General features: G+C 43.2%; 1 protein-coding gene across 6 annotated transcripts in view; it reads right to left on the bottom strand.

Annotated features, from left to right (window-relative positions):
• LOC108237997 (rho guanine nucleotide exchange factor 9) overlaps window positions 1-12,684 on the bottom strand; it is a 54,274-nt gene that overhangs the window by 34,857 nt on the left and 6,733 nt on the right. For 5 of the 6 annotated variants that reach the window (XM_017419777.2, XM_017419778.2, XM_017419780.3 and 2 more), the window contains exons 3-5: window positions 11,141-11,482; window positions 10,270-10,396; window positions 10,051-10,160 (exon numbers count right to left, since the gene is read on the bottom strand). In XM_017419777.2, the coding sequence (XP_017275266.1) occupies window positions 10,051-10,160; window positions 10,270-10,396; window positions 11,141-11,482 (579 nt within the window). The remainder of the gene's footprint in view (window positions 1-10,050; window positions 10,161-10,269; window positions 10,397-11,140; window positions 11,483-12,684) is intronic. The other variant, XM_017419781.2, reaches the window with a different exon arrangement.

Genomic DNA, 12,684 nt, shown 5'->3' with positions numbered 1-12,684 from the left:
AGAGGTTGATACAAATCTTGTGTTTCGCTGTTTTGAAATAGATTGATTTTTTGTTTTTACATGTTTCTGAAACCACTTCATAAGCTGTAAGCACATGAACGAGATCTGTACAAAGAGTCTGTGTTTGCAGAGGTGAGAGCCATCTTCGGATCTTTGACAAACCTGCTGGATCTCCACTTCTGCGCCAAATTCTTGTCCTATTACCCAAGTTGTTGTCTTCTTCTTCTCTGGGTTTTAGAAAAACCGACTACAGGTTCTCAATGAGATGAAGAATCGGGGATTTTCCTGGCCTCCGGTCGAACAATTTAATGTTCTGATCTTTGAGCTGCTTTGTTCGCACGTTTGTTTAGCAACACTGTGTTCTATCGCGCCGAAAAGTACACGGATCACCACTGAACTGTGTCTGAATTGTAGGAGGGGTGATGCTCTTGATCCCACTCTCCATTCATGTTGGTGTTCTTGGGCAGAACTCTGAGTCAGACCCCCCCCCCACACACACACACACACTCATGAATAATATCAGGGTGCTTCATTGATGAAAAGACACAGGACTCATGGTAGGCCTCGCCTTTTCTTCAACAGAAAAAATGGCTTTCCAGATGTCTGAAACAGCCAAAAGTCTTCTGCTGTCCAGTCCCCGTTCCTCGTGCAGGGTTCCTGGTAATCCTTAAACTTTGCACTGCAAAACACTCCTCATGAGGAGGTTGCTAGATGCTCTTGGACATCCGGAAAGCTTCTTTACAGCAACGAAACCTTGAAGTTTCATGACGGCCGCCTGTTTTTCTTTCGAGGCAACCTTTGCTAACACAAGAAGACAAAGATTTTAAGCACATCTGCGCCTCCCTGACAGCAACCAGTCTGCTAATTAGCTTGATAGTGTGACTTCAAAGTGTACCTTATACGGCTTCACCTGTGCTCAAAATATCACTATACTAAAATAAAGTTAGCAGGTAATGTTGCGCCACAGCAAAAGCAGAGTGAAAATGGGATTTTGCTAGAAACATTTGAAGCTAAAAAAAAATAAAAAGCCTTTTTGCTCTGATAACAGATATGCATCTGTTTACACTAAACAAAAATCTAAAAACAATGTGAATTGTCACAAAAACTGAAACCGTATCTCTGATAAAAGCTTTAGTCAGGACTACACATTAGCTCCATTTCAACGCATACAGTAAGCGCAGCAAACTCTAAACTTCAGTTCAGAGGATATCTCATACTTTTTTTTTGGAACCTGCTGGACACCCATTTGTTTATCTAATCTGATGATTTAGAAATCCAGTGAACCGGGTGAAATGTGCCTGGCATCTGATTTAAAAAATACCACAAATAGTGAAAATGACGGTGATAATGAGCGCTGACCATCTGCATGAATGAGGTCAGCTGTTTGACTTTATCTCTGGATCAAAGTCTGGACCTTCTCTGAAGTCATTACTGAACCCGCTGGCCTTTGGCTAACTAGCTACATATTTAGAAAATCCTTCCCAAAATAAAACTAGAATTTTCAGCGCTTGCAAATGAATCTGTTTGTGGTCAGTAGGTATTTCACTAATGGAAGGCAAAGCCCACCACACCCATTTCCCCTGCAGTCTGCTCCGATTCTTTTCTTCTCCTCCCATCCCCACGGCAACCACACTGACTTCCTGCTTCCTCCAAGGCCTTCAAGCCACAAAGCATGCCCCAAAAATAAATCGCCGGACTTTTCCTGAACGCAGTCTTTGTCACCATTGTTCGGCCATCAGCTGTTTATTCGTTCAGCTCCGTTTGGCTCGCAGGTCTGAAGTCCAGTCAGTGGGTCAGAGCGCACGGAGAGTCGAGAAGCGGAGCAGGAAAGATCCAACTGAGAAACAAGGGGGGTCATGCCAAGCGAGGTGAAGAAGTCATGCTTAAATCTCCTTTAACAAAAGGTGTATCTCCACAATTCTAATCCAAATAGCTTCAATAGTCCTACTTATTTGTGTTCTAGCTGTGGGGCCAGCGAAATGATCTAGTTTTGAATGAAAACTCAGTGCAGTTTCTGTGCATTATGAAACTTCGCTGCGACTGTGTTCTTTTGTGTCAGCCCCCAGTGAGACTGCATGACTTATTGGAGTCTTTGGATAAGCGCCGCATGAACTTACTTACAGAAAATGCCACAAAAGCACCCTACAGTAGAGGCAAGTTCCAATTTACCACTCCTCATAGTTTTGTTTTCTTTGATGATTGCCACTACTTTGATAGTAAAGTTAAAGTAGCTTTGGTTTATATTGGCATAAAAACATCAAATCCATAAAACTACAACAAAACACTTATTTTGGACCTGAAGAAAAAAAAAAATCCAATTGATCCAAGAAGCACTCAGTCAAACCCTCCTTGTTTGCTGTAGCTAAAACAATCCTTTTCGAGACGATGAAGAATAAAGATAGGTCGACTTTTTTTGTTGTTTTATTCGAACAACTTACAGGTACTTCCTGAAAGAACGGCCGTGTTAAATTACCACTTTGGAACTTCCCACAGAGGGGGAAAGTGCTTCTGCTGAACCAAGCTCCCCAAACGCAGCGCTACGGCTTTTCACAAACGGCAACAAAAGGGCAACATCGGGGAGCGCTGCCGAAAATAAACTCCCGCATTTGATTTGTTTCTCAAATCTGAACCGGCGCCGGCGCGCTCTAAAATTAAGCAAACAGATCATTTGAAGCCCCAGCTGTGGCACGAGAGCGACACGCGGATGAACCGTGATCTGGTTGGTTGCCTGAATCAGCGCCGCGTTACTAGCACTCTGATGTCTGCTGGCTCGGAGTGGTTTCGAGCGTGCTCACGAGTGTCACCATTCATCAGCGCACTTTCTGCCACCTGCGGCCCGGAACACCGGGAGGCTTGTGCCACTGTATCCTCCCTGGTGTTTCGGACTGTTCTGCACTCCTGCTTACAGGAGTAAAATACTCTACGCTTAGTTTTGTTACTGTAACATTTATGGCGAGGCCACTTATCTGGGAAGGGAAACGTTCGGCCCTAAAGAACCCACTCACCCACTTCAATCAGCTGTCACGTCCGCGACAGTAAATGCGCAACTCATGGCAGCCATAAAAGCTCCACCTGCTGTCCGACAGCGGCTTTTTAATGGAGAGCTGCACCTTCGCTCTTCTCCGTTGCTAAAAATAAAGCAGGATAAAATATTCAGACAAGAAACTCTGTCTGCTGTGAATTTTTACTTAGCTGAGGACCGGTTTGGCATTTTGTTTGTCTCGACGCCTCGTATTTTGTGAACGGGCCGGCTCCTCTAATCAAAGACTTCATAGCGTGAAGGTCCTGTGACATTCACTAACAAGCTCCCTAAAACATACGACTGCGCAAAGGCAAGGCTGAGGACAGAAACTTGCGTACATACACCAGGCTGGAGGAGGCAGGTGTTTTCGCATGCCTGTAGGGAGGAACGGATGAGGCGAGGGCAGGCAAGGTGAGGGAACATAGTGGAGGGGGAAAAAAAACAAACAAACAAAAAAAAAAACAACGGTGGGAAGAAAACCTGATCTCAGAAGAGGATGAAAAGAGGTGGATGAGCTCTCTGGTCAGATATGAAAGGGCGGGGGAATGTGGAAAAGGTACAAGGTGGTTGCATAATAGTGATGGGAGAGTTTTCTCTGATGCCACGTGTGGTGTAGCACAATAGCAGAGAGGTCAGAGGGAGAAAGTTAAGCTAAATAATGTACATGAGAAGTGGCAGCTGCCAGAAAAATGCAGCCCATCGTTCACAGAGGCCTCCAGGATATATCCTAACTAGCAGAAAACCGTACAGGCAGTTAGCTTCTGTCTCATTATTTTAAGGGCAGGATAAAATGAGCTGGAGCAGAGCTGTTTTTATACCTTTTGCAAAATAAAAACAGAACTAAGTAGTTAGTGAAATCAGACTGACTGTCTAAAATAAGGTAACCTATTGACCATGTGATGAATAATTGTTAGCACCATTCCTGTGAGCATTGCGCTGCAGGCTGAAAAGGAGCATGCCTACTTTTCCCTTCTCTGAATAAATGAATAGGAAGATTGTATAAATGTAAATATAAAGCAAAAAGATGGATTTTAAAACCTTATAGGTGCCACGTTGTGCAATTTTATAGTCATATATAAAACTATTTTGAGAATACAGATCCAAATCCAGGGCAAGACTGAGTACTTTTCAAGAGAAATGAACTTGGTTTTGAATTTAAAAATGTAGAAATCTATGGAGTAATGGGATACTTTTATGCTCACTGACAAAACTCGGACAGAGTCGGGGAAATGAAATGTGTGTGTGTGTTGAAAGGTCGTGTGAAAATATCAGATCAAATGGATAATGCAGTTGGTGGACGAGCACACTGCTGGTTTCATGTTAGCAGAGTGTGCCACCCCTCAGGCCTGGATGCAAGTGACGACTTGGTGCAGAACCAAGTCACACAGCCTAGTATCCCAGCCTAGAGTGAGTCAACCCGCAGCTGTGGTAATGGGCCCTTGAGGTCCGACTGATCCCAAGCTGATCCCACACATGCTCAATCAGGGAAAGACCAGGGGACCCGGCTGGTCACAGGGGGACCTCGACATGATGCAGTGGGGATGAATATTGTCCTGCTGAAGGACTAAACCAGGGTTCTATCTGAGAGGGGTAAGACGCTTGGAAACAGGTTGTCACTGGTGCGGTGCTGTGCCACCAGGCCTCATATGGCTCCCCGCATCATGACTAATGCTGCTGTGTCTCTCCACAGTGCTGCCATACGCACATACAATGGTCATTCATGATAACGAAGAACCGAGATTCAACACTGAACATGTTACAACTCCACTCGTCATCAGTCTATGCCTCCTGGTTGTAGCACCACTCCAAAGGCAGACGTCTCTACTCTGGTGTTTAAAACAACCTACACAAGGAATGGCAAACCCAAAGTCCAGCTGGTGCCAGTTGTGGGGACACAGTGTGGGATGACACAAGATGTAAAGAGTTCAATACCTGTGTCTCGTCAGCAGGAACAGATATTATTCAGTTTCTGTAATGCTCAGTGCACAATATGACAGTCCTTGCTTGATGTAGGTATGTCTCTTGGGCAGCCAGAACCTGTGTGGGCCCCCTCATGTTCCAACTTCACGTCCCTGTGACATCTGTACACCCCACATGCCAGGTTTCATACCATGGGATTATGGTGTTAAAACAAAATTTTAAATGTGCACACATATGATTTATTTGGTTTTATTTGGTTTTATTGTCTCTGGTATCTTATAAAAATGCATTTAAACTGAAACCGTATGATGGACAAATTTGAGTTTTTCCTGATACCATGAGTTTTTAACCAGGGGGTTCAAAAGTTTCAGGAGTAGGAGGCTATTTAGAAAAAGTAGGGGGCTGACCATCCACAGGACAATTGACCTAGGGCAATCTAGAGGACCTCCCCCAGAAAATTTTGAAATTTAGAACACCAGAAATGCATTTTCCTGGCGTTTGGAACAAGGCTGGGAGAGTGTTTGAAGAGTCCGAAATCAACAGTTTTTTAGGCAAATTTGTGAGCATTTTGGGCCTTTTGGCAGGCCTGGGAGAGTTCTCAGAGAATCAGATGGAGAATTCATTTAGCCAAGACAAGGAACTATCCCCCAAGTAAAAGAAGTAAGTAATCTTGTAAAATGGATTTGAATAAAATTATGTTGAGTGGTTTGAAACAGATTGTCTAGTCATTCTTTTTGGTTGATAGAATCAAACTGTTCTTTTCTGGGACGTTACAGCATCTGTCATCCACTGCCGGGAAAATGGCGCAGTGTCATGCCCCTAGTATCAGAAGCCTCGGCAGATAAATGAGAACTCTTGTCAAATCAGTGGTGGTGTTACAACAACGGTGCTTGCTCAAACATGGCTGTGCCCATGGATCAACAAAAATGATCAAAAACAAACTCGGGGAGGAAGAAAATCACCGTTTATTGTAAATAAAATTACATTTTGCATCATTATGCAGATCGTGGATAACACAGGGACTCTTCTAGGCAACCGTTTACAAAATATCTTTGGTCAATCAACGAAAAGTGTCTGGTGAAAATGTGCCTGAATGAAGGTATTTTTTATAAAGGCGATTTTCACCAAATGCTGGCTACTTTTGAAGCCCTTGTTTAACACGAAACTGGTAATAATCTCATGCCTTGTGTCTGGTGATCTTTTTTTACTGACTGACTGTTGGATGCTCCAGCAACTACCTGATAACACTATGCATCTACCTGTGATGTCACCACTTTATGCCAGTTCTAGTTCTGGTGCCAGATCCTTGAGAGTCAACTAATTTACATACCCATAACTGGCCTGCATGCGGACAAAGTTACGTCCAAATCAAATTTACACATTTACATATTTATCAACTAGATACATAGATCTTGTTTCACAGAAAACATGATTGTAAGTCCAATAATAATTAAGATACAACCATACGTCAGTTACACTATTGTGAAGTAAGCCAAACGTTGCCTAAGGTCCTTGCTAAGTTTCAGTGGCAGGTGGACCAGGCACATACGAAATGAGGGTGAAATGAGGGTGTAAGTAAAAGGTGCAGCTCATGCTACAGACAGGCAGCTCCGTAGAGTGGATTTAAATACAGCAGCTAGCCGAGCACCTTTGTCATCTATAGGTCATTATTATAGTTCAATAAAAAGCAAAGTGAATAAAAGAAAGACAGGCTTTTTTGGTCAGTGGAAACATTACATACATAGAAAACTCCACACTTTTTCAGCAAAAAGACAACTGTTACATGTTTTGCCTGCGGGGTTTCCATTATAAGACAGTACTGTCAGACAGTAAAGGATCATATTACTGCACCTATCACATGCTGGCTATGTTGTCCTAAGAGCCAAGGATATTTCTGTCCCTAATAATTTGTCAAATGACCATGAAAAAAGCAGCATGTCACACAAATGTTGGACACTGACAATCAGAAAATTACACACACAATCCTATCTTTGGATTTTACAGGTGGTATGCTTTAAACTGTTTTATAAGAGAAATTATTGCTTCTCATGATAATCATTAAAAAACCTCTTTACTGTCTCAGCTACTTAGCATACTCTAAGTGAGTTATGGAATGATAATTTGGCCCCGATGAGAGATAAACCGCACAAGCACGAGTCTGAACAAGCACGATCTGACAAAATGCAGAGCATAATGGAGAGATGCTGTAAAACAGGACACGCCAGTGAGAACAGCTCTTTTAGTCCCAGGGAACACAGAGCCAGCTGAAAACTGGAAGAGGCTTTTGTCGGGAGTCGCTGAATCCTTCTATAAAGTTATATAAGAGAAAACCCATCTCCTTTTCCCCAAACACACATAAAAACACACTCAGCATAAATGCAGCCCCACATACACACACATATACACGCGCGCCCTCAGCAGCAAGTCGTGCATGCACACACCTGACACACAGAAACAGTTTTTTCTTTTTGGCAGAAGAAGCCTAGGGAAGCTCTGACACAACCATCCGGTTAAGATTCAGTCAGGGGCAGTGCCATTAATCAGAGCTCACTGTGTGCTCTGAAACAGCTTTAGCTGTTGGCGCGTTGGCAGGTGAACAATGCCGAATGAACATCGATGAAGGATTCTGGGTCACCAGCGGTTCACCGTGCAAACTGTGCGCGCACAAAGTTATTTTGAGGAACACCTATTCCCATGGCTCCTGTAAAATAAAGCCTCGGGTACAATGGCACACGCAGTGTGTGTTTGGCAGAGATATCACTCGCTGGTGCTCTTCGTTACTCACCAAAATAATGAAGATGTCAACACACTGACTCACACATCCTGACAGATTAATCCTGAATACAACATAAAGAGTATGTGAAGTGTGCATGAGTGTATCAAAGTGTTATAAAAGGAGCGTATCATCCAAATCAAATCTTTGTGTGTGTTTGGTAAATTAACCGTTAAGACACATGTGCGCTGCTGCTGTTGCTGTTTAGAAATAACAAGTCCTTCAACTCCAAATTTTCCTGTTTTTTTTTTTATCCTTTCGTTCTTGTTTGGCCAACGAGCCTGCTGACTCATGCTTTCATGATAAATAGGGACCATTGCATAATATGATTTCTGCCACAAAACCCCTAGGTTGACACAAACCTAATCATCTAAGATTTAATTAATATGCATGCAGTCCTTAATAAGAGAAAACTTTTTTTTGGAGAACTTGACAGGTGAGCTTTGAGCACAGCATTAGTGACACAGAAAACCCGTCTGCACAGGGATGAAAGACTGCTGCGACTGAAGTTTGTCATTTCGTCCGAGTTCACAACGGGACAGGACAAAAAGTAGACATGAGTAGGGACGAACGAAAAAAGGTGATCGTCTTCGGGGCTTTTTTTTTTTTTGCAGCGAAAAAAAAAAGGAGAAGAGAGGAGAGCGCATGGGGGAGAAATCCATTTAAATGAAAGGGAGAAGAGAGGCGTCAGCATTAGTAGCTAATCCACTGCAGTGAGAAAGCTTTCTCTCCGCCTGCGGCCTCAAGTCTCCAGTCGTCATCATAACAGGAAGACTGGAACAAACACTAAACTGGATCCCAAGCAGCACATCCGAGCATGACAGCCATGTGAGGCGCAGCAGCTACGCTATCCCACCATCTTGTTGTGATGTTGCCATGCCATTTTGTTTAAGCGACTGCACTGACTGTCACTCTTTTATGCGCCATATTTAGTTTTGGTGTAGATAAATATATTAGCGGTAAATAAACTCACAGTAGTTTGAAACTCAACACTTTAGTAACAAATTTGCTTCCCTGGCCGCACAAACAACACAGAAGGATATTCTGGTGTTACGTGTCCGCGTTCCCAACCCCAGGGGAGGGCCGTGACAAAGGGAGCATCTCTCTCTCTCTCTTCCCTTCGCTCCCACCCCTTTTTTCTCTCTTTCACCCACACGCTTTCTCTATTTAGCTCATGCTTAAAAAGGCTGCCTAAAGATAGAAGCAGGAAGCTGAACGGGAGCCAGGCGAATGTCATAGCAACAACGTGCGGCGGTTCACAAATACAATTTAGATCAGGAGGAAAAAAGTTCTAATCAAAGTCAAAATGCAGCAGTCTCATTTCCTCAAGGACACGGTTTAGTCATTTTTCAAGATGTGCCAAGAACAAAATCTGCAATAAAGGTTCAACAATCAGCCAGTTTAACAGACAACATCAATGTTATAAAAAAAAAGAAACATCTTTGACTGTAAATAGCAAATCATAGGAACTGAACTCTAATACTAAATAACACAAAATATCTTTTTGTTGAAGAATTAAGGGCTGAAAATGCTCCTTTTGTACTATTTGAACGCATCTGAACACGCACTCCTAAAGTTAATATAAGAAAAGGTTTACGACATGGCTTGGACTGCGCATAAGGAAACATGTTTGTACAAAAAGCCGAGTAAGAAAAAAAAAAAGGGGAAGAGAGTAGAGAATCAAATAACTCACAAACAATGCAGCATCTTTGCATCAAGGTGCGGCAGATACAAAAGCTGGACACAGCCCCAGAAATATTTCCTACCCTGTCAGGGATATTTTATTAAAAAAAAAAAAAAAAAAAAAAAGAAAACTTTGCATCTCCTTCCACTGGAGTCCTCCACCCCTCCTCCTCCTCCTCCCCCCAGAGGTCACTTGCACATCAAAGCATCGACTCTGAAACGCCTGGTTTTACTTCCTGCGTAGTATTATTCCAGCATACGCTGCAGCTAATTTTACACAGCTGACAAACACACAATCTTGTAAACGGTTCTCAGAGCACACCGGGAACAATTAAAAAATAAAATAAAATAAAATAAAAACAAAAATGACACTCATCAGTCAGGTTGGGGGTTGTGGCGATGTGAGATTTTGTGCGCCCAGCTCAGAATGAGTGACGGCCCCAGACGTTATTCCACATTGGTCAGTTCCTTCATTATCTGATGAAAATTAAATAAAACCACACTGCCTTTTTAGTAACTTTACATTTTTCTGGACAATAACCTCAGATTTGACCATGCCAGAGCTTAATATCATTACACAGTGAGGCATATGCATAGCCCACATAAAGCTGTATTTATATGCCTGTTGGTTTAAGGGGTGTGTCTGACTCACTATGTTGACCTGGAGCGGTTCTGACCCGGGTCTCAGCAGCCTCCTTCTTCTGCAGCTACCGGAGCCTCCAGACCGCAGCCGCACCGACGATGACGACTGACCCATGGTAACTGGATGGACACAAACAGAAAAACCAATTAACTTAAAAAAAAAAAAAAAATGATATATACACCAGCTCGTAATTAACATATTCATGCAAATAGAAAAATGCAATAATACCTGACTGAGGCAGGAGCAGTGCCAAGGCAGTGAGGGTGCTGGGGGGAAGTGGCAGGGAGCGACACCGCTGCAGAGACGCCCTGTGTGGGGGCTCAAGTGGTGACACTCCCGGGGGGCGAGACAAGGCCTGGAGGGGTACTGAATAGTTAGGACATCTCCTATGTTCCAAACGCTGCCACTGCAACTCGCACAAGGTTGAACGTACACACACACACACACACTTTCTCTTGCCCTTCACCTTAAAAAAAAAGTCTTCCTTACTGCCATGTCCCATTTAATTTTTTTTTTTGCAGTGAAGTTAAGTATTTCCCATCCAGCAACTCTATTCTGGTGCACTGGCCGGCGTGCAAACCATGAGAGACTATACATCATGCCAAGCAGGCATTCTCTCAGGTTAAAATGAAGTGACTCTGACTTAGGGCAATGAGAGGTAAAGCTTATGGGAGCGATGAGGCAGAAAATTGGCCACAGAGAGGGACTGAGAGCAAGGGAGGGAGAAAGAGAATAAGAGATGGAGGCAAAGGGAGCGAGAGGGAAAGTAACCGAGGGGAAAGCAGCATTCAGAACTGCGGGCCTCTGTAAATGAGGCAGAGCATGCAGGCATTGTTGCAGCTAACAGTGAGCGGTATATAAATACTGGGTTAGAACTGGAATGCCCTTCGAAGTCTGGAGTGCGTTTGATTCATTATGGACTTGCTCTATTTTTATCACTGAGTTGGAGGAGACTACTATGAGACTTGGCCATCCTACTTTCATCGTTTTCAACACTAGGAGGAGACATACTGTGTTTACAAGTGCGCCATATAGTCTTCATTCGTGTGTTGCTTTTATTTAAAGTGTGAATGCTCGTGTTTGATTTCGTTTTCCTTACTCTGTGGTGCAGCTCCGTGGACTGCGTCTCTCTAGTGACACTGCTCTCTATGACGGAGCACGGCCTGGAGCGCGCGGCCGTCCGTCTCGGCGCCGGGGAGTGCTGCATGATGGCGGCCGCCGGCCTGCGCCTCAGCCGCGGCAGCGAGCCGACCTCGCTGTAATGCGTGTGGAGCTCTCGATCTGGCACGGGCCTCCGCAGGTCCAGGACGACGGAGGCCGGGCGAGGACGGGCGAGCAGCCGCCTGAGAGGCACAGAGGTCCTCTCTGTGCTAGACAGGGACAAGGCTGGACCTGGCTGTCTCACGCCGCAGCCTGTCTGGTTGGCAATCTGCTCGCACAGCTGTGATTGGCAAAGATACTCAGCAGTTTGGCCCAGATAAAAAGTGCAAGAATGCATTCCTAGTGTGTGGGGAATTAGGAAAATGTCTCTGTAGATCAGGGGGGAAAAAGGATATCTCATATTTTATTGTGAAAGAATCTACCAGAATCTGCCTGAGCTTAAGCTTTTTAATTGCAGTGCTATGAGGAGATAACTCAGCACCAAAGGGCTGGCAGGTAATTTAAGTTTAAGAGACAAGTGGAATTAATTTAGACTCATATAACAGTTGTGCAGATGAGGCTTCCTGATGAAAGGTCATAACATTTTTTTATTGTTATTATTACTATCTGTATCCGCTTTCAAATAGAAAACGTGTTTTTTCCTCATCGCTAATCTCCCCCCAAAAAAGGGACATGGGTCATGTTATAGTTTCAAGATCTTCTTTTTTTTTATCAAAACCATCAGCTGCAAAACTCACTTTAAGTTCAGCAGTCAGGATCTTCATCTGGTCATTGTAAACTTTTAAACCTGAATGAAATCATTCAGTATTTGAAGCAAGTACAAACCATGTTTATGTGATATGAAGATGTTTCTCAGTTCAAACTGAACCACAGTATAAAACTCTATCAACCCTCAGGAGGGAGGGAAGGGAGAGGGACTTGCAGGTGAGTTCAGCTTCTATGAACACTACAGGTTAGAGCTCGGACCTCCATGCTGTTCAGTTTGAATTATAAAAGCTCCTCAGATGAGAAGCAAAATGTCTTCCAAACAAACAAACAAACAAAATCCCCTCCCCTTTTTTCTTAACACTAAAGGTTATTCTAAAGATTGCAAAAAGATTTTTTCCTTGTTCACAAATTAGGTAAAATTCAAAGGTGGACAGCTAAAACACATGTAAACAATATAATAAAAAATGAGGTTACATAAGTACCTTCAATGGCTGATTTAGATGATTAGATAAATAATTAAGAATCTACTTAATATGCCTGAAATGACTTCATAAGTACATATTGTCCTGAGAGGGATTCATTAATTAGGAACATCACATTTCTGTGTGTTTTAAAGAAATTGCTTGGTCATTCTGAAGTGGGTTTCTGTGTAAAAGTAAAAAATAATGAATATTTTACCAGTTGTAGATAGCTTCTCGAACAGCCAAAAGTTTACATTGAACAGGACTGATTACCAGCCGAGACCAAAGTCCAAAATGTCACAGAGGTTCAGGC

Source organism: Kryptolebias marmoratus, linkage group LG9 (assembly GCF_001649575.2).
Source record: "Kryptolebias marmoratus isolate JLee-2015 linkage group LG9, ASM164957v2, whole genome shotgun sequence".
NCBI classification, from domain to species: Eukaryota; Metazoa; Chordata; class Actinopteri; order Cyprinodontiformes; family Rivulidae; genus Kryptolebias; species Kryptolebias marmoratus.
This window is presented reverse-complemented; position numbering and strand designations above follow the sequence as displayed.